This window comes from Oncorhynchus mykiss, chromosome 2 (genome assembly GCF_013265735.2).
Source record: "Oncorhynchus mykiss isolate Arlee chromosome 2, USDA_OmykA_1.1, whole genome shotgun sequence".
Classification (NCBI taxonomy): Eukaryota; Metazoa; Chordata; class Actinopteri; order Salmoniformes; family Salmonidae; genus Oncorhynchus; species Oncorhynchus mykiss.
In genome coordinates this window covers 14407371-14432246 of record NC_048566.1, presented here as the reverse complement: position 1 = coordinate 14432246, position 24876 = coordinate 14407371, and the positions used below count along the sequence as shown (strand labels likewise).

At 43.5% G+C, this 24876-nt stretch overlaps 2 protein-coding genes and 1 non-coding gene across 5 annotated transcripts in view; 1 reads left to right on the top strand and 2 right to left on the bottom strand.

The window, feature by feature from the left end:
* The window catches only part of galnt1 (UDP-N-acetyl-alpha-D-galactosamine:polypeptide N-acetylgalactosaminyltransferase 1), a 66881-nt gene extending 65535 nt beyond the window's left edge, over positions 1-1346 (bottom strand). For both annotated transcript variants that reach the window (XM_036962002.1, XM_036962004.1), the window contains exon 1: positions 675-1346. The gene's annotated coding sequence lies outside the window, so the exon portion shown is untranslated. The remainder of the gene's footprint in view (positions 1-674) is intronic.
* A 12736-nt stretch (positions 1347-14082) lies between these two features.
* Positions 14083-23256, top strand: LOC110535605 (INO80 complex subunit C). Of its 2 annotated transcripts, none has more exons than XM_036962167.1 (6): positions 14083-14197; positions 20155-20383; positions 21593-21709; positions 21819-21930; positions 22128-22195; positions 22380-23256. In XM_036962167.1, the coding sequence occupies exons 2-6, from the start codon at positions 20159-20161 to the stop codon at positions 22509-22511; spliced, it is 654 nt and encodes a 217-aa protein (XP_036818062.1). In that variant the 5' UTR covers positions 14083-14197; positions 20155-20158; the 3' UTR covers positions 22512-23256. The 2 variants fall into 2 exon arrangements, with proteins under 2 accessions (XP_036818062.1, XP_036818055.1); XM_036962160.1 differs by lacking the exon at positions 14083-14197 and adding an exon at positions 17089-17310.
* Positions 23257-23508: 252 nt separating this feature from the next.
* On the bottom strand, positions 23509-23581 carry trnat-ugu. Its single transcript has one exon. It is a non-coding gene; the product is annotated as a tRNA-Thr (tRNA).
* Positions 23582-24876: the final 1295 nt, after the last annotated feature.

Here is a 24876-nt window from a genome sequence, read left to right as displayed (position 1 = left end):
ACACTAGTACTTTTGATGATTGCATTATACTAGAGTTGGTTGGAATAGGGGCTGTTACTTATTGCATTTCTGTGATAGCTACCCAAACCATTTTAAGTAGGCCTACTGACATTAATACAGACACGGGGAGCAACTAACAATAGGCTATATGAAGTGTTAGTGACTAGGCCTAAACCTTGGCTTACTTTCAGGTCAATGCTATTTTGTGATAAGTCATTATTGAGAGCAATATATCATCATAACAAGGGCATTTGTGAGTAGTTAGACCATTCCATCCAAATGCTCACAGAAAATAAACATTTTGGGGACAGTTTAAGCAAAGACTAGATGTTTTACTTGCTACAGTAAAATACATATTTCAGTAGAATAATTGATGACTGCATGAATATTGAAATTACACAGCAGCTTTTCATGTACAGGCATATATTTCCTGTCGTGGTCTACACAGTCCAACACAACATCTCCAGGCTTCCTCCAGCCGACCATGTGACCGTTAGTTACCGTTACCTGGCCAGACGCTGTCAATCATCGACAACGGCAGTGCTTGCTTGCCAGCTAGCTGGTTATGGATTAGCTAGCTCAATTACCGACTGGTTTAGCATAAACAACACAATTCAACACCACTTTTCCAGCAATACATGTCGGGTATTATTTGCTAACATTTAAATACGTACCTTTTGAATGAAAACGGAGAAATGTATGTGGTTTCTCCTGTGTAGCCGAGGCTTGGTTATTTAGCGAGTCGCATTCCGTATCCCAACGAACCCCCTGCTGATCTCGAACCAGTCAGATGTGCTTTGACGAACAAAATCTCCCTTGCTTGTTATAACACGCAGCTAGCCAGCTTTAGCTAGATAATGGTGTTTAAAACAATACCCAATCTAAAACTAGCTCGATGCCAAGGGCAACTGAAAACTAAATCCAGTATTATGGACACTAAACATCCAGAAAGCTAGACACGTCGACTAACGTTACCAAGCTAACTGCCAAAGACGAGTTGTTCGCATGCGCTAGCAAATGGAGTGTCTGACTCTGCTCCAGTCGATGTGTGATGAAGAGATCACAGTTGTACCCCAAAAATAATCCGAGAAGAAGAGGTCATTTCCATGTTCGAAAACTACGACTTAAAAAATGTCGTGCGAAACGGCGTCAATTGAAAACATAGTATAATGTTAGGTCAGTACGTGATAGCAGAGCAATTTTGCCGAGTATGAGAGCTGGTAGCTTGTGTGTGTAGGCAGCACTCGGCTCGGGTTCAGAAAGCCCCTGCGGCAGTCGGTCGGGCGGCTGTCGGTTGCAGAGCACCCAGAGGCAGCATCGCACCCAATGACTGTGATCCCAATATGAAAGCATCCTCCCTCTCCAGCCCAACCCGGAAGAAAATTACAACACTGCAGTAGCGTCATTCGTAATATACTGGTGGCTTTGAAATGGTTTACAAATTTAATAAGGATGACTTATTAAGAAAAGCATATGCGACTTTTTAGCTGTAATAGCCTACTTGGGTCAGATGAACAAATTGGCCCATTTTGTTGCTATTCATCAAACTCAATGTAATAATGCCCTGCCCCTCTCTCAGGAATAGGCTAATTCAAGTCCTATAGCGCCATCTACACGACCCATTTATGGAGATTGTTCAATCTCCTATTTCCACTACAGTCCTGCATGGCAGGGGCCTAGTTGTAGTTGGTTCATTTACTGGCTATAGGCCCATTCTATCCAGTTTAAGAAAATTGCAACATTCTCAATGCTGTGTTGTGTTTCATAGGTTTTGGTGTAAATAAGAATAGCATGTGAATTACATTTTAATAACACCTGTTGGACACAATGTACAGTGCATTCGGGAAGTATTCAGACCCGTTTACTTTTTCTAAAATGTATTAAATCACTTTTTTCCTCATCAATCTTCACACAATAACCCATAACAAAGCAAAAACAGGTTTTTAGACATTTTTGAAAATTTGGTAAAAAAAAAAAAAACTGAAATATCACATTTACATAAGTATTCAAACCCTTGACTCAGTACTTTGTTGAAGCACCTTTGGCAGCGATTACAGCCTCGAGTCTTCTTGGGTATGACACTACAAGCATGGCACACCTGTATTTGGGATGTTTCTCCCATTCTTCTCTGCAGATCCTCTCAAGCTCTGTCAGGTTGGACGGGGAGCATTGCTTCACAGCTATTTTCAGGTTTCCAGAGATGTTCGGTCCGGTTCAACTCTGGACTCTGACAGGGCCACTCAAGGACATTCAGAGACTTGTTCCGAAGCCACTCCTGCGTCGTCTTGGCTGTGTGCTTAGGGTTGTTGTCCTGTTGGAAGGTGAACCTTTGACCCAGTCTGAGGTCCTGGGCGCTCTCAAGGATCTCTCTGTAATTTGCTTTGTTTATTTTTCCCTCGATCCTGACTAGTCTCCCAGTCCCTGCCGTTGAAAAACATCCCCATAGCATGATGCTGCCACCACCATGCTTCACCTTATGGATGGTGCCAGGTTTCCTCCAGACGTGACACTTGGCAATCAGGCCAAAGAGTTCCATCTTGGTTTCATCAGACCAAAGAATCATGTTTCTCATGGTTTGAGTCTTTAGGTGCCTTTTTGCAAACTCCAAGCAAGTTTTCATGTGATTTTTACTGAGGAGTGGCTTCCGTCTAGCCACTCTACCATAAATGCCTGGTTGTCCTTCTGGAAGTTTCTCCCATCTCCACAGAGGAACTCTGGAGCTCTGTCAGAGGGACCATCGGGTTCTTGGTCCCCTCCCTGACCAAGGCCCGGGCAGCCAACTCTAGGAAGTGTCTTGGTGGTTCCAAACTTCTTCCTTTTAAGAATGATGGAGACCACTGTGTTCTAGGGGAACTTCAATGCTGCAGGAATGTTTTGGTATCCTTTTCCAGATCTGTGCCTCGACACAATCCTGTCTCTGAGCTCTACGGACAATTACTTCGACCTCATAGCTTTGTCTTTACTGTGACATGCACTGTCAACTGTGGGACCTTATATAGACGGGTGTGTGCCTTAAAAAATCATGTCCAATCAATTGAATTTACCACAGGTGGACTACAACCTAAGTTGTAGAAACATCTCAAGGATGTTCAATGGAAACAGCATGCACCTGAGCTCAATTTTGAGTCTCACAGCAAAGGGTCTGAATACTTACAGTATGTAAATAAGGTATTTAAGGAACTGTTTTCGCTTTGTCAATATGGGGTATTTTGTGTAGATATCTGAGGATTTGTATTTATTTAATCAATTTTAGAATAAGGCTGTAACATAACAAAATGCGGAAAAGGTCAAGGGGTCTGAATACTTTTCGAAGACACGGTAGGCCAACAGTGTCAGATATTATACATGTTTCCCTCATTAAATTACACTCTGGGCCTGACTATCAGCAAGTTCCATTCACCATGACTGTGAATGGGTCGCGCTTCTTATCAACTGGAGAAAATGAAGTCATTGATTCTGATTGCTTTCTCTCTCTCTCTCCCTCTCTCTCTCTCCCTCTCTCGCTCTCTCTCTCTGTCTCTCGCTTGCTCTCTCTCTCTGTCTGTCTGTCTCTCTTTCTCCCTCTCTCTCTGTCCCTCTCTCTCTCTCTGACTCTCTCTCTGTCCCTCTCCCTCTATCTCTCTCTGACTCTCTCTGACTCTCTCGCTCTCTCACTGTCTGGTGGAGGTAATGCTTGAGCGTTCCCTGGCACCTCCTCTCTTATTGGCATAGTAAATTATGAGGAAAGATACAGTGCTGTCTGGGAACACACTTAAACCATCCCAGATGAACTGATGAAGCAGGTAGTAAACAATCCACACTGACATCTTATTGATAGAATGTTGTATAGAGGAAATGCAAAGTCCATAACAGTGACGTTTCTGTGCTGTAAAAGCCAAGCCAATTTCCGACCACTCGTTTCTTATTCCATGCAAGCTATAGGCCTACCTATTTCCCCCTCCCCAAACTCATATTCTATGGCAATTAATCTCATCCATTTAAATAGGCAGTATAGGCTATAATGATTGGTAGGTATTCCGTGCTGTATAGAAAAATATCACATTATATACAGAGCAATCGGAAAGTATTCAAACCCCTTGACTTTTTCCACATTTTGTTACTTTACAGCCTTATTCTAAAATTGATTAAATTCATATTTTTACCCATCAATCTACACACAATACCCCACAATGATAAAGTGAAAACAGGTTCTGAGAAATTTTTGCAAATGTATACTTTTTTAAAACAGAAATACCTTATTTACATAAGTATTCAGACCCTTTGTTATGAGACTCGAAATTGAGCTTTCCATTGATCGTCCTTGAGATGTTTCTACAACTTAGGTTGTAGTCCACCTGTGGTAAATTCAATTGATTGGACATGATTTGGAAAGGCACACACCCGCCTGCCTATATAAGGTCCCACAGTTGACAGTGCATGTCAGGGCCGCTCAGGGAGGTGACCAAGAAACCGATGGTCACTCTGACAGAGCTCCAGAGTTCCTCTGTGGTGATGGGAGAAACTTCCAGAAGGACAACCAGGCATTTATGGTAGAGTGGCTAGACGGAAGCCACTCCTCAGTAAAAATCACATGAAAACCCGCTTGGAGTTTGCAAAAAGGCATGAGAAACAAGATTCTCTGGTCTGATGAAACCAAGATGGAACTCTTTGGCCTGATTGCCAAGTGTCACGTCTGGAGGAAACCTGGCACCATCCATAAGGTGAAGCATGGTGGTGGCAGCATCATGCTATGGGGATGTTTTTCAGTAGAAAGGACTGAGAGACTAGTCAGGATCAAGGCAAAGATGAACGGAGCAAAGTACAGAGAGATCCTTGATGAAAACCTGCTCCAGAGCGCTCAGGACCTCAGACTGGGCCGATGGTTCACCTTCCAACAGGACAACAACCCTAAGCACACAGCCAAGACAACACAGGAGTGGCTTTGGGACAAGTCTCTGAATGTCCTTGAGTGGCCCAGCCAGAGCCCGGACTTAAACCCGATTGAACATCTCTGGAGAGACCTTAACATAGCTGTGCAGCAACGCTCCCCAGTTTTGAGTATAGGGTCTGAGTATTTACGTAAATGTGATATTTTACGTTTTATATTTGTAATACATTTGCAAAAAATGTCTATAAACCTATTTTTGCTTTGGCATTGTGGGGTATTATGTGTGGATTGATAAGGAAAAAAATACAGTTTTATCAATTTTAGAATAAGGCTGTAACGTAACAAAATGTGGATAAAGTCAAGGGGTCTGAATACTTTCCTAAGGCACTGTATATGTTGTACTCTTGCACAGACACAAATTCCCTTTCTCATAACAGGCCTGATCTGGTGTAACTGAATGGAGTCCAGGCAGAATGAATGTAAATTATCTTCCTTTAACATAGCTCTAACTTACTCCTACTGCACACCATAAACTCCTGGAGGGGAGCTATCTCTTTTCCTCACAGGTTTATTGGTCTCATATTGCTCATTGGTCTCAGAGTGCTTATTGGTCTCATAGTGCTTATTGGCCTTGTTGCTTATTGGTCTCATAGTGCTTATTGGCCTTGTTGCTTATTGGCCTCATTGCTTATTGGCCTCGTTGCTTATTGGCCTCATGGTGCTTATTGGCCTCATTGCTTATTGGCCTCATTGCTTATTGGCCTCATTGCTTATTGGCCTCGTTGCTTATTGGCCTCGTTGCTTATTGGCCTCGTTGCTTATTGGCCTCATTGCTTATTGGCCTCATTGCTTATTGGCCTCATTGCTTATTGGCCTCATAGTGCTTATTGGCCTCATAGTGCTTATTGGCCTCATAGTGCTTATTGGCCACACACTTATAATCCAGTCATTTAGCACTCGCATCACTCTGATCCAGTGCATAAAAGTTCAATAGGGTAGACCTCACATTCTGTTAGCCATTCTTCTCCTAGGCCAGCTGTCTCTCCCCCTCAGTGTCCACTGATATGGAATGACACCAAAGCTGAGTGTGAAATTTGAGCTGGTGGTCTGGTCTCTCTTCCCTGGGGGCAAACACACACACAAGCACACACATCAGATGTGATCAATCTTTATATCTCTCTCACACACACACCTTGCGAGACACCTCCGTTAACAGGCAGACAGCACACCAGGTTCGGTGTCAATTCAGTAAGTACCCTGAAATTCCATTGATCTTCAATGCCTTTTAATGAGCATAATGTGGAATTGGAACCTGGTTTACATTCTGAATTGACTGGAATTGAAATGGATTTGACCCCAATCCATTAGCTCAAACATACACACATTTGTGTGCCAGCCATATCACCGTACGCATCATTCACTCATATCCGGCGCCAGTCGAAGGCCACCTGACACAGATCGATGGGGTGGTGCTGCAGGCTCTGGGTCTGATCTTTGGCTCATATCTAGAGAGTCAGTGGAGTAGAAGACTGTATCAACTCTGTGACATTAATCCGCTTTTAAATCACAACCTTCAAGAACAAAATCTATTTTTTTATTAATTTATTTTATTTCACCTTTATTTAACCAGGAAGGCCAGTTGAGAGCAAGATCTCATTTACAACTGCGACTTGGTCAAGATAAAGCAAAGCAGTGCGACAAAAACAACAACACAGAGTTACACATAAACAAATGTACAGTCAATAACGCAAAAGAAAAGAAAAATGGAAAAATGTACAGTGTTTGCAAATGTAGAAGAGTAGGGAAAATAATTACAATTTAGCATTAATACTGGACTGATGTGCAGATGATGATGTGCAAGTAGAGATACTGGGGTGCAAAAAAGCAAGAGGATAAGTAACAATAGGAGGATGAGGTAGTTGGGTGTGCTATTTACAGATTGGCTGAGTACAGGTACAGTAAGCTGCTCTGACAGCTGATGCTTAAAGGTAGAGAGGGAGATATAAGACTCCAGCTTCAGAGATTTTTGCAATTTGTTCCAGTCATTGGCAGCAGAGAACTGGGTGGAAAGGCAGCTAAAGTAAGTGTTGGCTTTGGGGATCACCAGTGCAATTACCTGCTGGAGCGCGTGCTACGGGTGGGTGTTGCTATGGTGACCAGTGAGCTGAGATATGGCGGGGCTTTACCTAGCAAAGACTTATAGATGACCTGGAGCTAGTGGGTTTGGCGACGGATATGTAGTGAGGGTCAGCCAACGAGAGCATACAGGTTGCAGTGGTGGTTAGTGTATTGGGCTTTGGTGATAAAACCGATGGCACTGTGAAAGACTACATCCAGTTTGCTGAGTAGAGTGTTGGGGGCTAATTTGTAAATGACATCGCCGAAGTCAAGGATCGGCAGAATAGTCAGTTTTACGAGGGTAAGTTTGGCGGCATGAGTGAAGGATGCTTTGTTATGAAATAGGAAGCCGATTGTAGATTTCATTTTGGATTGGAGAGATATGGGATGCGGCTGCATGCATGCCATGGCCCTCCTCTCTCACACCCGAGTGACACTGAGATTGTGTTCATTGAGAAATAGCTGGATAGAAAGGCTCCTAGTAACATGTTGTGAGGTATTCTATTTGGCACAATAGAATCCCAACCTGCATCTCATAATTGCCTGCAAGTCCTGTTGATGAATATTGAAGATTGACACGCAGATATCTTTTAATGAAAACAAGGCCTCCTTACTCATTTAGACCACTAGAAAGCAAGAGCATATAATCAATACTACGATTACAGAGCCCTCTGTAGCACCCAGGAACATGTAACATGTATTGTAGATCTCCAGGTGGAGTACAGAGCCCTCTGTAGCACCCAGGAACATGTATTGTAGATCTCCAGGTGGAGTACAGAGCCTTCTGTAGCACCCAGGAACATGTATTGTAGATCTCCAGGTGGAGTACAGAGCCCTCTGTAGCACCCAGGAACATGTATTGTAGATCTCCAGCTGGAGGGCAGCTGATGTTTGAATATAAACAAGATGGCTCTGATGTAAACATCTCTTGAAGTCAGTTATCTGACAGTTGATGTGTCCGTTAAAGACAGGGAAGTTTTGGGGTCCAGTGCCCCACAGTTACAGCTCACAGTTTAACCTTGTTCATAAAACATTCATGCCTGTTTGCACCAGAGTCTCCCGAAATGCCTTATTTATGTGTAGCATGTAGCAGCATCCTGCTGGGGATGTAATATGGATGAGATGTCAGAGGCTTCCCCTGTCTCAACAGATTCCTTCCTTCACAGATACACAACAGGCAACACTGTTGTGCACACACATTCACACACACAAACCCTACTGCACATCTGGCCTATTTAAATGGCATGTATATATTATATTATGTATATATTATTATATTATCTTCATCCTGTGTTGACGTCTGGATGCTGACAGGTCTTTCTCTGGGGGAGCTGCTGTGAGCTGATGGCTCTCCTGCAGGCAAGTCTCTGTAACAGATGTTTGTGAAAGGCATAAGTCTGTTTGAACTACCACAGCGTAAGCATGTACAGTACCACAGTCCTTAGTAACACAGTCATTACACAGTAGTAACCACAGCCCTGACTCAGTTCTTTACCGTGTTGGCACATTAACCCCAGGTACCTGTTAGGTACAGTGGAAAGGGGATTATTGACTTTAGTATTGCCTGAGGAACTCCTCTGCTGCCGGAGGGCAGTGGCAAAGAAGATTAGATAATAACCTCACTGAATGTTTTCAGATGGTCATGAACACTAAGACATATATCATGCCACCGAGGTGGATAGAAACTCTATACCAGGGTAGAATGGGGACAGGCCTTAGTCTCCCTGAGTTACTAATAGGACCATTTGCTTTTTAGTGTGTGTGTGTGTAATCTCCTCTTATGCACTCTGGACATGTGTTAGTAGTACCCAACTCACTAACGATCATCAGGTCGCTAATGGCCTGGTACTCAGGGCTCTACGGTCCCTCCATCAGGTCCTAATGGCCTGGTACTCAGGGCTCTACCGTCCCTCCAGGTCCTAATGGCCTGGTACTCAGGGCTCTACCGTCCCTCCAGGTCCTAATGGCCTGGTACTCAGGGCTCTACCGTCCCTCCATCAGGTCTTAATGACCTGGTACTCAGGGATCTACCGTCCCTCCAACCACTCTGACATCAATGCAAATGCAATGGAAAATCACATCAAAACACTATGTGCTTTTAAAACTCAATTTGAAGAAAGAAGTTCAACAACAGGTTGAAACTGAATGGAAAACATGGTCTTGTGGATGTTGTTTCAAAGCCTAACACAACGGAATGGACAGCGCTTTCTAAGGTGATGATTCATTCAAAACACCCATTTGAATATATAAAATAAAATCTGAATTTAAGAAATGATTGTGCTGTTATACAGTACATAGCCTAGCCACATATTACAGAAGATACCTATGGTACATCATTTGTCTAGTCTATATTAAACACATTCAGAGTTAGACTACATTATAGTGAATTTCTATATGATTTTGAAAAGCCTAGTAAAAGGGCATATTTAAATATGTTTTAAATAATCAATAGGCTGACACATTACCTTTAGCTACACAATATCTGAACCAATGCATTTCCATCTCCTCTCCTCTCTCCTTCATTCCTTTCTCCAGCACACAGAGAGGGGCAGTCAACAGTTTAATGAAATATGTTTAGTTGGGAGAACATGTTACTATCATGTTCCAGAACAGATTTCACTTGGTTTCACAAATTAATCACTGGGTAGCTGCAGGAACAGGGTTGGAGAGCCCATGACATACAGAGTTTGTGTGCAATATCACCTGTTGCGTGGAAAACTAACCTGTGTAGCCGACCCAACATGGAATGAACCTGTAGCCGACCCAACATGGAATGAACCTGTAGCCGACCCAACATGGAATGAACCTGTAGCCGACCCAACATGGAATGAACCTGTAGCCGACCCAACATGGAATGAACCTGTAGCCGACCCAACATGGAATGAACCTGTAGCCGACCCAACATGGAATGAACCTGTAGCCGACCCAACATGGAATGAACCTGTAGCCGACCCAACATGGAATGAACCTGTAGCCGACCCAACATGGAATGAACCTGTAGCCGACCCAACATGGAATGAACCTGTAGCCTCCATTTGCTTTTCGAGTGCATACGGATGATATGTATTTCCCTCTTGCCCCCGTTTCTGCCCATTTCATAATGGGACATTCTAAATCTAAACTCATTTTACATATTAGTAAAGACAAAATTTCATTAAAAATAGTCTAATGGGTGAAATAATTATCACTTGATGAGAGCTGGAGAGAACAGCTAGTGCTGCCTGATGCAAGGAACAAAGCACCACCTTTTGATTGGTAAGACATTCTAGGGTTTGTATCATTCACAACTAAAGTTGCCAAATAACTAGCATATAGTACCTGTTTCAAATTATACATTTTATAGTTAACATACCAACTTCATAGGCGCACTTTAGCTCTGAATGGGAAAAAAATAATTTATATTGTATTCAGCTAAGTTAATTTATAATGTCCTTACTTTAAAATCATATAATATAAAATAATGTCATGGGACTTATAAGCATGTCTTGTCTGCTAAATGAACAAGCCTACAGCCTATGGCATGGCGCATAGTGTCACGGCCGTCAAAGGAAGTGGACCAAGGTGCAGCGTGGGGAGCGTACATATTCCTTTTGTGGTGGTTATCTTCGCCCTGCAAATGCGGGGCGCTGGCACAGGACGCACTGGGCTGTGCAGACGTACCGGAGACACAGTGCGCAGACCCGGCGCAGGATATCCTGGGCCGAAGAGACGCACTGGAGACCAGGCGCGCTGAGCCGGCACCATCCGTCCTGGCTGGATGCTCACCCTAGCCCGGCAGATGCGGGGAGCTGGGATGTAGCGCACCGGGCTGTGAACGTGCACTGGAGACACCGTGCGCTCCACCGCATAACACCGTGCCTGACCAGTACGACGCTCGCCACGGTAAACACGGGGAGTTGGCTCAGGTCTATAATCCGACTCTGCCAATCTCCCTGTGTGCCCCCCCCCCCCCCCCCCAAAAAAAAGATTGGGGCTGCCTCTCGGGCTTCCTTGCTAGCCGTGTTCCCTCGTAATGATGCTGTTCCGCCTTTGCTGCCTCCAGCTCCTCCTTGGGACGGTGATATTCCCCAGCCTGACTCCAGGGTCCTTTATCGTCCAGGATTTCCTCCCAAGTCCATGAGTCCCCCTTACCACGCTGCTTGGTCATTTTGTGGTGGGAAGTTCTGAGCCACCTCCGACCATGGGACTTACCTCGTCCATTCTCCTGGACCGTCCTGGCAATACAACCGCAGAAACCAACCCACATCCTGGTTCACTCTCTCCACCTGCCCATTACTCTCGGGGTGATAACCCAAGGTCAGACTGACCGAGACATATCCAACAGAAAAGGAAAAGGGAATCGGTGGCAGCTAGTAGACCGGTGACGACGACCACCGTGCGCCGCCCGAACAGTGGTGGAAGTCGTGACACAAAGCCAGATAGGTCAACTCATATTCTGTCCTTCTGTTTCTTTAGACCTGCCTAAAATAAAGAATTGATTTATTGTGACGTTGTATATTCAATTGATTTATTATACTTTTTAAAATGTAGCTGTTCCAAAAGCAGGCATCAGCAGCTTGTAGGTGGGTGTCACACCCTGACCATAGTTTGCTTTGTATGTTTCTATGTTTTGGTTGGTCAGGGTGTAAACTGGGTGGGCATTCTATGTTACATGTCTAGTTTGTCTAGTTCTATGTTTGGCCTGATATGGTTCTCAATCAGAGGCAGGTGTTCCTCATTGTCTCTGATTGGGAACCATATTTAGGTAGCCTGTTTGGTGTTGGGTTTTGTGGGTGATTGTCCTTAGTCTGTTGCTGTGTTACTTTGCACCAGTATTAGGCTGTTTAGGTTTTCGTGTTGTGTTTATTTGTTTTTGTATTTGATCGCGTTTACTTTGTCCTATTAAACATGGATTGCAATAGCCACGCCGCATTTTGGTCTGACTCTCCTTCCCATACAGAAAACCGTGACAGTGGGGAGATCAGGAGATGCTAAATGTGTTTAAATAAATAACAGTCAATTACTGTGAGACCGGCAGTCTTTTGCATGGCAATAACTGGCTGACAAGTGGCAAAGGAATGGCATTTTCTCTAATAAACTGTCGTTAAAGGAACAAGAATGGAACAAACAGAATAACATGGTGGTTTTCTGTGAATATCCATCAAAAACTTCTTAGCAGACATTTCAAATTACACCTGTACAGTATATGCCCTGAAAAGTGGACTGGACCAAGGTTTTTGACTCATGGGATGCAGGTACTCACTGCTTAGCCCAAATGTGATTCCTACTCCCCTCTCCAGGAGCTGATGGTTTTTGCATGAGTCTTGTGATGAGGGAGAACACTCCGAGAGAACACTGAAGGTTCTATGGAACATCACCAGCACAGCATACGCCTGACTAGACATGGACTAACACAGTTTATCTTTGTAATGCAAAACAACACAGATATAGTGTTAAACTTCAACCGAGGAGTGAATATGTGTGTGTGAAAAAGAGACTAGGGCTTTATTGGAGGAGTGCATTTGAGGAGTTATAGCTCCCCCTCTCTCTATATACTGTAATTAAAAATAACCAAACACGTCAACATTGTTTGCCTTCAGACACACACTCCCTCAGCCAGGTGGAAAAATGAATCTAATTTTCAGTAGGAAACATTTCCCACCAGAGCTGTTTACACTTGGACAGCTGCCAGCATAGTGTGCTGATTGCCTCTCCACCTCTCACCTAATTTGCCAGACTCCACCTCTGCCACTCACATTGATAAAACACAATATTCAACACTGGTCTTTTCATGATTCATCTGTTGAAATAACACATATGGAATCATGTATTAACCAAAAAAGTGTTAAATGTATCTAAATATATTTTATATTGGAGATTCTTCAAAGTAGCCACCCTTTGCCTTGACGGCAGCTTTGCACACTCTTGGCATTCTTTCAACCAGCTTCACCTGGAATGCTTTTCCATCAGTCTTGAAGGAGTTCCCACATATACTGAGCACTTGTTGTTTGCTTTACCTTCACTCTGCGGTCCAACTCATCCCAAACCATCTAAATTGGGTTGAGGGTGGGTGACTGTCGAGGCCAGGTCATCTGATGCAGCACTCCATCACTCTCCTTCTTGGTCAAATAGCCCTTGTGTTGGGTCATTGTCCTGTTGAAAAACAAATGATAGTCCCACTAAGCCCAAACCAGATGGGATGGCGTATCGTTGCAGAATGCTGTTGTGTGCCTAGAATTCTAAATAAATCACAGACAGTGTAACCAGCAAAGCACCCCCACACCATCACACCTCCTCCTCCATGCTTCACGGTGGGAACTACACATGTGGAGATCATCCATTCACCTACACTGCGTCTCACAAAGACCCGGTGGTTGGAACCAAAAATCTCAAATTTGGACTCCAGATCAAACAACAGATTTCCACCGGTCTTATTTCCATTGCTCATGTTTCTTGGCCCAAACAAGTCTCTTATTATGATTGGTGTCCTTTGGTAGTGGTTTCTTTGCAGCAATTTGATCCTGAAGGCCTGATTCACGCAGTCTCCTCTGAACAGTTGATGTTGAGATGTGTCTGTTACTTGAACTCTGTGAAGCATTTATTTGGCCTACAATTTCTGAGGCTGGTAACTCTAATGAACTTATCCTCTGCAGCAGAGGTAACTCTGGGTTTTACTTTCCTGTGGTGGTCCTCACAAGAGCCAGTTTCATCATAGCACTTGACGGTTTTTGCGACTGCACTTGAAGAAACTTTTGAAAGACCGAAATAAATTAAATAGTTCAAATCTGATAAATGTCCTATTACACAATGTTATTTAATAGTAGCACATTTGCCCATTGAGATATGTTGTTTTCCTCATTAGTATATCTGCATGATAATTTCTCAATAAGCTGTTTGAAATTAGTTATAGCAATCAAGTGTATTTGTGTTATTTGGGATGTTCTGCTCAAAATACCAGCCAATGTCTCCGGAGTACAAACCTTCCTCTCCTGAGTGCCTACTTTCATCTCCTGAATACAAACCAAGTAAAATGACCTATAAATCTACTTGCTCTCTTGAGAAACTTGAGTCTGTTGGCAGTAGTGAGCACTCTGAAGTTGATCCTGACCGGGGGGAAGTACCTGCAGCGACAGCTGTGGTACACACTTCCAGTGTTTGCCATGGGAGACCTATCAGAGAGGATTTTGGACCGATAGGAATTTAAAAACTGGATTCCTGCTTTTTCCCCGACCAGTACGTTGTTTCAGGCTGGGTAAAGGACCAATTGGGAGCGGTTACATTGTGAAAGTTTCGAGAAGTGGAATTGTTTAGATTTTTTGTGTATCCTCCTCCCACAGGCAGCTGGCGCTGCGCGTGTCAAGGCGTCGTGCTTTGCTCTCCGGAGCAGGGCGCTGCTCAAAGGAGTGATCAGTAGGGTAGCGTTGAGTGTAAAGTTGGATCAAATGAAAAATAATATTCCTGGTGTTTGGTGAAACGTAAACCCGGTGGCAATGGCGAGACCGAGAATACCCAGTCTGTCTTGTTGAGCTTTGACAGAGTTTCTGCCTGATCAGGTTAGGTTATAGTTGTTATTCTGTGAGGTCCTTCAGTGGCTTGCGAAAGTATTTACCCCCTTGGCATTTTTCCTATTTTGTTGCCTTACAACTGTATCATTTGATTCACACAACATGCCAACCACTTTGAAGATGCAAAATATATTTTTATTGTGAAACAAACAAAACAGAAAACTTGAATGTGCATAACTATTCACCCCCCACCCCCCCAAAAAAAAGTCAATACTTAGTAGAGCCACCTTTTGCAGCAATTACAGCTGCAAGTCTCTTGGGGTATGTATCTATAAGCTTGGCACATATAGCCACTGGGAATTTTGCCCATTCTTCAAGGCAAAACTGCTCCAGCTCCTTCAAGTTGGATGGGTTCCGCTGGTGTACAGAAATCTTTAAGTCATACCACAGATTCTCAATTGGATTGACGTCTGGGCTTTGACTAGGCCATTCCAATACATTTAAATGTTTCCCCTTAAACCACTCGAGTGTTGCTTTAGCAGTATGCTTAGGGTCATTGTCCTGCTGGAAGGTGAACCACCATCCCAGTCTCAAATCTCTGGAAGACTGAAACAGGTTTCCCTCAACAATTTCCCTGTATTTAGCGCCATCCATCATTCCTTCAATTCTGACCAGTTTCCCAGTCCCTGCCAATGAAAAACATCCCCACAGCATGATGCTGCCAACACCATGCTTCACTGTGGGGATGGTCTTCTCGGGGTGATGAGAGGTGTTGTGTTTGAGCCAGACATAGCGTTTTCCTTGATGGCCAAAAATATCAATTTTAGTCTCATCTGACCAGAGTACCTTCTTCCATATGTTTGGGGAGTCTCCCACATGCCTTTTGGCGATTACCAAACGTGTTTGCTTGTTTTTTTCTTTAAGCAATGCCTTTTTTTCTGACCACTCCTCCGTAAAGCCTGGCTCTGTAGGGGTGTATGGCTTTAAAGTGGTCCTATGAACAGATACTCCAATCTCCGCTGTGGAGCTTTGCTGCTCCTTCAGGGTTATCTTTGGTCTCTTTGTTGCCTCTCTGATTAATGCCCTCCTTGCCTGGTCCGTGAGTTTTGGTGGGCGACCCTCTCTTGGCAGGTTTGTTGTGGTGCCTTATTCTTTCAATTTTTTAATAATGGATTTAATGGTGCTCAGTGGAATGTTCAAAGTTTCAGATATTTTTTTATAACCGAACCCTGATCTGTACTTCTCCACAACTTTGTCCCTGACCTGTTTGGAGAGCTCCTTGGTCTTCATGGTACTGCTTGCTTGGTGGTTACCCTTACTTAGAGATGTTGCAGACTCTGGGGCCTTTCAGAACAGGTGTATATATACTGAGATAATGTGACAGATCATGTATTTAACTAATTATGTGACTTCTGAGAGTAATTGGTTGCACCAGATCTTATTTAGGGGCTTCATAGTAAAGGGAGTGAATAGATATGCACGCACCACTTTTCTGTTTTTTCTTTTTTTTAACTAGTTATTTTTTAATTTCACTTCACCCATTTGGACTATTTTGTGTATGTCCATTACATGAAATCCAAATTCAAATAAATTTAAATGACAGGTTGTAATGCATCAAAATAGGAAAAACGCCAAGAGGGATGAATACTTTTGCAAGGGACTATGTTCCCATGCAGCAGGTGATCCAAAGAGCCCTGTGAGAGAGCAAAGGGTTGAGATTACCAGAGTTTGAGTTGGGGGGAAGAGCCCAAGGGTGAGTGATTTGACTGGGAGCCCCCCAGTGAGTCGGCCTGAAGAGAGATCCAGAGAGGATGAGTTTTAGTAAGGTTGGATTTCTAGCATTTCTAGCCATTGTGATCAACCGCTCTATGCTGATGGTGCAGAAATCACAGAAGATAGATGTGGTAGTTGCAGCAGGGATAAATATTTGGGTGTGATAGATTTTAGTGCAGAAGATCTACAGGGAGTCTTGAAAGAAGGGGCTCCATCCTCCCAGGCCTGATGTAGGATCGTTTAGTGTGAAAGTAGTGTGATGGGGTGGTGGGTTATTTTTGGGGGGGATAGTTGGTGCTTTAAGATAACTGGGAACTCAAAGGTCAAATCATGACGTCAGTGATCTTCAGGCCGGAAAGTCGGAGCGCTAGAAAGATGCCTGAGTTTCCGACTTGGAATTCTGATTTGGACCATTCCAAACTATTTTTCCCAGTCTGAGATTTTTTCCCCAACTTCCCAGTTGTCTTGAATGAAGTCTGAAGTCAGAGATTTCAGAGTTCCCAATTCACAGTTGTTTTGAATGCGGCAAGTGTATAGGTGCAGGCTTAGATGGTGGTGAAATGTAACATTTCCCCTTCCTCCATTTTCTGTGGACCAAAATGTGCACAACAGCCTGCAAAATGCAGCAATACGCAACACAGCCTCTAGTCTGCCAGTAATTCACACAAAAAATAATAGTTTTATTTTGAAGGCCTCTTGGAAGGTTTGCGGAAGTATAAATGGAGTAGTTTACCCCTGTGTTAGGGAGATGCTAATAGAGTACCACATTATGAGTCATAATACCCATAAAACCTACAAAACAAGGAAATGGTTCCAATCATTTTTTTCTACCATTCATTTTTCTCATAGGAGATTTTAGAAACACAAAATAAGAACTATGTTTTGTGTAGGCTTACCCTGGCATGACGTTTTAATAACCATGTAAATGTCTCTTGGACAAGCTTTTATCAGTGTATTCGCCTGTGTTTACCCCCAACAAATGAAATGTTAATTTGCTGATAATGTGGCCATCATAAAGAACTACAAATGCCATCAAGATCTGGACAAGACTGCCAAATAGAGGCAAAGGTAAGAATCTCTGGATTAACTATCTAATGTAGTAATGAGTAAATTGGCTACATTTCTTTAACTGTACCTGTTAGCAAAGGTGACTTCCTAGAGATGGCGTGCAGGAGCTTGTAGGGATTTGTAGTCTTATATTATGTCTACTTTGACGCTAATTAGAATTTTTGAATCGTAGCCTAAATAGAGCCAAATATAAATACAGCCCTTACTTTAAGTGTTTCTAAAATCTGTCTTGCATGCCAGTGCTGGGATCTGTAATGGCACATTCAACACGAGGTGTGACTGCGTCCTGGGCTCTACTGAGAGGAGTGCCCCTCGATGAGATCGGTGCTGCGGCCAGCTGGGCTTCCTCTTGCACCTTTTCTAGGTACTATCGGGTAAATGTGGCACCTCCTTCTGCGGTTGGTTCAACGGTCCTGGGCGTTGCCTCCCCTTCCGGGGACTGTGTCGGGACCCCCATTCCACACTGACGGCCCATGCGTCTCGGTGCCGCACTGGGACTTCGTTGCTGGCTGGCCAGGTCCCTCTAGCACTGACTAATCTGGTACGGGTATACCAATATATTGGAGTAATCCAATATAGTGAAACATAACGGTTACGTATGTAACCACGGTTATGTGAGCTATATGGATCACTCCAATCCTCTACGGTGCTGGTGCGCCTCAAAAGTGATGTAGAGAACGTGTGCCGAGGCAATGGGGTCTATATATAGGTACGGACCCCAGCCGTGACACCGGTGTACACGGGAGTAAATCTGTAAATCCTCACCTCGGATGTATCCCTCCTCCGCGGAGTGATACCGGATACCAATATATTGGAGTGATCCAATATAGTGAAACATAACAATTGGAACCATTTCCGTGTTTGACCGCTAGGTTTTATGGGTATTATGACACCTCCATATCCCAAAGGTTGGAACCGTTGAAAGGAGTGATAACTGGGGTAGCACTGGGGTAGATTCCCGGTGTATGACGCCCGCCGCTTGGTGTGACTCATAGCCGGTGGAGAGCATGGTGAAACACAGATGACTGTCTGTCCTGCTGAGTTTTGATGCAGAGTCTTTACCTGATGAAGTTAAGTTAGGATGTGTCAGTTATCCTGTGAGACCATTTGTGCAGAACCCACTAAGTTTATTTCAGATGTTAAGCTCATGTTGCAGCAGTGTGTAGGTGGGAGATTCCTAGATGTCCTCCTGGACACTTCTCACATGACACAAAGGAATGTGTGGAAACGGTGAAAAAAGTGGTGTGTGTAAACATTGGGGGACCCATGGTGCTGGCGATTGGAAATGTCAGGTGAGAGAGGCATGTTAAAGTTGCCAGGATCAGAGTAGTCAGAGCACAGCCACGGGAAGTAGGGGTGCTGAGGGTGCTGCAGCACCCCCTTAAAAATCACAATAAAATAACTATTAATAAATACAAAAATAGAGCAGCTCCCAGCCTGTGCACGTTTTCTGTCACTTTTAGAAAACAGAGTGCAGAGACAGTGCCATTTTCTGTCACTTTTAGAAAACAGAGTGCAGAGACAGTGCCATTTTCTGTCACTTTTAGAAAACAGAGTGCAGAGACAGTGCCATTTTCTGTCACTTTTAGAAAGCAGAGTGCAGAGACAGTGCCATTTTCTGTCACTTTTAGAAAGCAGAGTGCAGAGACAGTGCCATGTTCTGTCACTTTTAGAAAACAGAGTGCAGAGACAGTGCCATTTTCTGTCACTTTTAGAAAACAGAGTGCAGAGACAGTGCCATTTTCTGTCACTTTTAGAAAACAGAGTGCAGAGACAGTGCCATTTTCTGTCACTTTTAGAAAACAGAGTGCAGAGACAGTGCCATTTTCTTTGCCTGTCAGCTGATTAGGCAGTGCGCCAATTGCTTTGGATTTGACGTTGGCATTTGAACATGGCCTTGTAAACCTTGTTCTAATCTGATTGCCAGAGGTTAAATTAATTGGGAGGTGGGGGGCCCTCGTTGATGGTGACCATTCAAAACCAAAAGCTGTTTTGTTGCTATTTAAAAAATATCTGTTGTGATAGCTGTATGCCTAATTGTTATTTTCATTTATTCACCCAGTAGGCTAGTGCAATTTTGGTTTCACGTAAGCCTATTGGTATGAAAATAAACAACTGAACAACTTGCTTTTTAGAGCATTTCCCACAAATGCATGTCTTGTTTTTGGCTTCAAAGACAATAACAAATGGTTGTTGGCTGTAACAAATGTGCATTGTCATGCAGTGACAGAATGATAATGGAATAATTGATCATTATTGATTACCTAGTTGGGCGATCTTTTTAAACCTCTTGCTGTAGACCTACATCGTCATCCTCTGCCTGCCTCTCTACCTGTAGCCTACCTGCCCTGGTATAATGTATGTTCACCTATCCCTCTATCAGTCTTGCTTGACCATCTTCCTGAATATTCTAATAGATCAATCTTGCTGGCAAAACTTAATGAAATATTGCTAAGTTATTTACCTATAGTGTAGATATGGAGCTGTTTTTGTTGGATATAATGAATGCTGCGTAGGCCACACAATAATATAAGACAGAGACCAGCTGGCTGGGGGGAAATGGGTCCTGTGGTGGTGGTGAGGTTGTTGGGTTAGTTGGTAGGGAAATTCTTCACAGCGCAATGAATTAATAATGCAGAATAGTAGGCTGACAAAAAGACAAACAGTAGGTGGCGGCAAGAAACACTAGTAGGTTGTAGTCTGCCATAAAACCTTAAAGAAGAAGGCCGTTAGAACTAGTTTTGACCCGGAAGTGATTACGATTACGCGAAAAATATTTTCAATGACAATAACATGTGTTTATGAACATTTTAACCGTTTTTTTTTTGCGTAAATCATTTACAGAGAAATGGCTTCTCCGAACCATAGCCCGGGTGTAGAAGGGGCGGTCAGGGTAACGGCTTCGCCAGCTGGTAAAACACAGACGTTGGTGTTGGCTTTGGCTTCTAACCTGGCCGGGCTCCGCGGTAAGAAGAGACCTGCTAACACCGCCATCTCTCCTGCTGTACTGGCCAGTGGGAACAACAGCAAGAAGAAGAAATTTCAGCCCATCGCAAACCCGACACAAGCACAGGTAGTTTCCCCGAAGCTAGTTAGTTAGTTAGCTAGCTACTACATACGCAGAGGAATAGACAGACCAATTAAAATGCTGATCTGATTTCGATGATACAGTAACAATAATTGTGTTGGTCGTGGTAAGGGGTCCTCCCATTACAAAAAATACAGTTAAATCAAATTGTATTTGTCGCATGCGCCGAATACAACAGGCGTAGGTAGACCTTACAATGAAATGATTACTTACAAGCCCTTAATCAACAATGCTTTAAGAAGTTAAGTAAAAAAGAAAATCAAAGTAACAAATAATTAAACCGCAGCAGTAAAATAACAATATCAATATAATAAATAAATAAATATCAAGTGCGGGGTCAATGTGCGGGGGCACCGGTTAGTTGAGGTAATATGTACATGTAGGTAGAGTTAAAGTGACTATGTATAGGTAATAAACAGAGTGTCAGCAGTGTAAAAGAGGGGTCTAGGTAGCCCTTTGATTAGCTGTTCAGGAGTCTTATGGATTGGGGGGTAGAAGCTGTTAAGAAGCCTTTTGGACCTAGGCTTGAGGTAGTAGAGAGAACAGTCCATGACCAGGGTGCCCGGTTAAAGCCTCACTTCACCACTTTTTAACCTCTTATTCATCATCTCCAGATCAGTCCCAGTGAAAACTATGATCTACGTTCTGCAGTCAAAAACTCTAATCTCTTTTTTTATTTTTCGAAACACCAAAGATCACTCAAAAACTTGAAAAGTAGGGAGATTACATAATGGTTGTAATGCTGGCTGCACTTTGTCCAAACTGGTTGATCTAGCTAGTTATGTAACAGCTGAGCTGTCCCCTGGGCCAAGTTCAGTTGCAGATAGAAAGGCCATGAATAGAGCCTACATGATCACTTATTTTACATGTCAGAGAGGCATGTTGTATAAACATAGTGTAACAGTATAACTTTAGTCCGTCCCCTCGCCCATACCCGGGCTCAAACCAGGGACCCTCTGCACACATCAACAACTGACACCCACGAAGCATCGTTACCCATCCCTCCACAAAAGCCCTGGCCCTTGCAGAGCAAGGGGAACCACTACTTCAAGGTCTCAGAGCAAGTGACGTCACCGATTGAAACGCTATTAGCGCGCACCACCGCTAACTAGCTAGCCATTTCACATCTGTTACACTGGCATATTTCTATCTAAACATTCCAAAATGTTGCATTCTGCTAAACTGACCCTGTAGGTGACTGCAGTGGAGGCGGTGTCTGAGGGGAAGGCAGTGGGCGTGTCTGACGCTGTAGGTCCAATCACAACGGAACCAGCAGCCAAACCCCTGCCCTTCAAAGACCCAATATTTGTGGTGAGCAGACTGGGGGGGAACACTTGTGAAATGATAACTGGTTGATAGAGCATTTTCTGTCTTTCCCTCACTTGTCTTCGCCTCACTCCTCTCTCCCCCCTTTCTACAGCATTCAGGGATAGGGGGAGCTGCAGCAGGAAAAAAGAACCGGACCTGGAAAAACCTGAAACAGATTCTGGCAGTGGAACGGACTCTACCCTGGAAGATCAATGACCCCAATTGTGAGTGTGTCTGACTTTGTGTATGAAAGATGTTTTGGGTCAATGTTTCTGCTTTAACAGATGTTTACTGTGAAAATGAAGACCCATTTTGGGGATTTTAACAGAAGCTACTTCTCTGTGCAGTATTACACATGACCTGATTCTTTCTGAGCCTTCTCTGATTGCCTGAATTTGACCTTTGAGCCTGCTGTGTTCAGACTACAGCATCGATGCCCCTCCCTCCTTGAAGCCAGCCAAGAAATACTCAGACATCTCTGGACTCCCTGTGAGTAACTGACACACACACAGTCTTCACACATGTTTATGGACTCTCTGTGAGTAACTGACACACACACACAGTCTTCACACATGTTTATGGACTCTCTGTGAGCTGTTGTCATTTTGTATGTGTCAGGTGAACTACACACACACACACTCACTCTGCATTATGCTATGTGTCCATGTGTCAGGCGAACTACACTGACCCCCAGACCAAGCTGAGGTTCACGTCATCTGAGGAGTTCTCCTTCCTGCGCCTGCTCCCCACTGACGCCGTCACCGGTTACCTGGCGCTGCGCAAGGCCACCTGCATTGTACCCTGACCGCAAGGCCTGCTGGGAGATGGGAGTTTAGCGTGTCTGTCATGGCCTGGGAGGGACATTAAACCATCATGGGGAACAATGTCTAGGAGGTGTCTGGGACTCTCAGGGAGAGGGACCAACAGGGACTGTTACAGAGAGAGGGATCCAATGGATACCTTTGGCCGCCTTTCGACAACAAAGGAAGCGCCTCTAGTGTCGAGAGACTATCACTCCCAATCTGGCTAACGTCATGATGGGGATGTCTACACAGACATTTTGAACTAGCTACTGTCTACACAGACATTTTGAGCTAGCTACTGTCTACACAGACCTTTTGAGCTAGCTATTGTCTACACAGACCTTTTGAGCTAGCTACTGTCTACAGATCTTTTGAGTTGGCTACTGTCTACACAGACCTTTTGAGCTAGCTATTGTCTACACAGACCTTTTGAGCTAGCTACTGTCTACAGATCTTTTGAGTTGGCTACTGTCTACACAGACCTTTTGAGCTAGCTACCTGTCTACACATCTGAGTTGGCTGTCTACAGGAAAAACAATAGAGTGAATAACTTGACCTTCCTATGATGATTGCTCCTTGATCTGTCTGTAATCATATTTGTTTGTTATGTTGCTGTATGATGATAGTGTTGCTACTTGTTTTATCTGCCCTCTGTAAGATAACACTCAACATATTGTTACCTGTTTTTTAATGTATATAAAAAACTAAATACTTATCATCCTTACTGAATAAACTAGTTGTGCCACATTCTGTAATCACCTGCTGTAATGAGATTTGACAGCTTTAAAAGATGACTTTCTCTTTCGGATGCTGTTATTTTTTTGCTTGGGAGCAAGACTGGGAGATGAAGTAGAGAAGAGACTTCCTAATGTGTTTTCCAGGGCTGGGTTAGTTTGAGTTGCTGGCTAACTGTAGAGAGCAACAGTAAAATGGCTGCTGCTGTGTGACAACAGGTGCTACTGGCCTCAGGGTCACAAATCAGCTGGGCCAAAATATGTCAGGCCCCAGCGAGAATTGAACTCGCGACCCCTGGTTTACAAGACCAGTGCTCTAACCACTGAGCTATGGAGCCTTTCTTGTATAGCAACTCAGAGAATATGCTATTTAATTACCACACCCCGACTGGCTACAATGCAGATGCCACACCTCAGTAATATGTCAGACTCCTTATATAAATACAAGTAACGATAGCTGCCGGTATGATCCCACAAAGCCTTCCGAACCGCCATTGTAAATTATATCGAGTGCCACATTGAGATATACTAAGACCCAAGACAAGGTTTAGGCTTATCAATGACAGTTGGGCAGAAAGATTACACCGAGCTACCCAGAGAGACACAAGATTATGCTGGATCTCTGCTTGTGTCTTTCTGTTATCGTTCAGTCTAGTTTGAACCGTGAACTGTGTTTGACCATTCAGACAGCTTTGATTATGAAATTCTTGTCTGGTTCAGGAAAAACAAACAAGATTTCAAAGGGTTTATCAAAAAGCTAATAGAAGACTGGATTTATCCTGCCTTCTAAAATAGAGAAATACAGTAGGTGATGTGACAGTGCCTCCTGGTGGTATAAAGTGTTTAGAACAAGATTATAAACTGTGGTTCAAGTCCTGAATGCTGATTGGCTGACAGCTGTGGTATATCAGACCATATACCACTGGTATGATAACATGTATTTTTACGAGTTACGTTGGTAACCAGTTTATAATAGCAATAAGTCACCTTGGTGGTTGTGGTATATGGCCAATATCCCACGGCTAAGGGCTGTATCCAGGCACTCCTCTTTGCGCATAAGAACAGCTCTTGCCGTGGTATATTGGCCATAAGCTACACCCCTTTGTGCCTTATTGCTTAAATATAGTGCCATAGTCCTCTATAAACGTTGCTACGCACAAAAGGCGTACGTCACTTTAAGCAAACTTTGATTTATAAAAAAACAAACTTGACGGGAGAATGTGCGGTCCTCAATGGACACTTTGGCCCACATGTACACGCACTAACTCGAGAAATGAGAAACTGCGACTCCGATGGCAGAAGGATGGAATCTCAAGAAACGCTTTAAAATTAATACCAATGTGTGAAATAAATCGAAATATTACCTCATGGTATGAGTTACCTGGAGTTCACACACGAAAGACACGATTTAGGATAAATACAAACGGAGATATGTTTTTGCAAAGAACCCCTCATGTTGTCCAGTTTAATCGGGAATCATTTAATTGGATCTGTAATTATTAAACAATACATGCATGTTATGAAATGTATTCTCATAAATACTAATGGAAACAGTCCAAATTCTGTTTAAACTGAAGCCGTTCACGATGCCTCAGTCGGGCAGATACGAGTACACGGTTTCATATTGTTATCA

Coding starts and splice junctions, on each gene's coding strand:
- LOC110535605 (XM_036962167.1), top strand. CDS start 20,159: ATGGCTTCTCCGAACCATAGCCCGGGTGTAGAAGGGGCGGTCAGGGTA. Junction 21,710..21,818: donor TCAAAGACCCAATATTTGTG/GTGAGCAGACTG, acceptor CCCTTTCTACAG/CATTCAGGGATAGGGGGAGC. Junction 22,196..22,379: donor CAGACATCTCTGGACTCCCT/GTGAGTAACTGA, acceptor TCCATGTGTCAG/GCGAACTACACTGACCCCCA.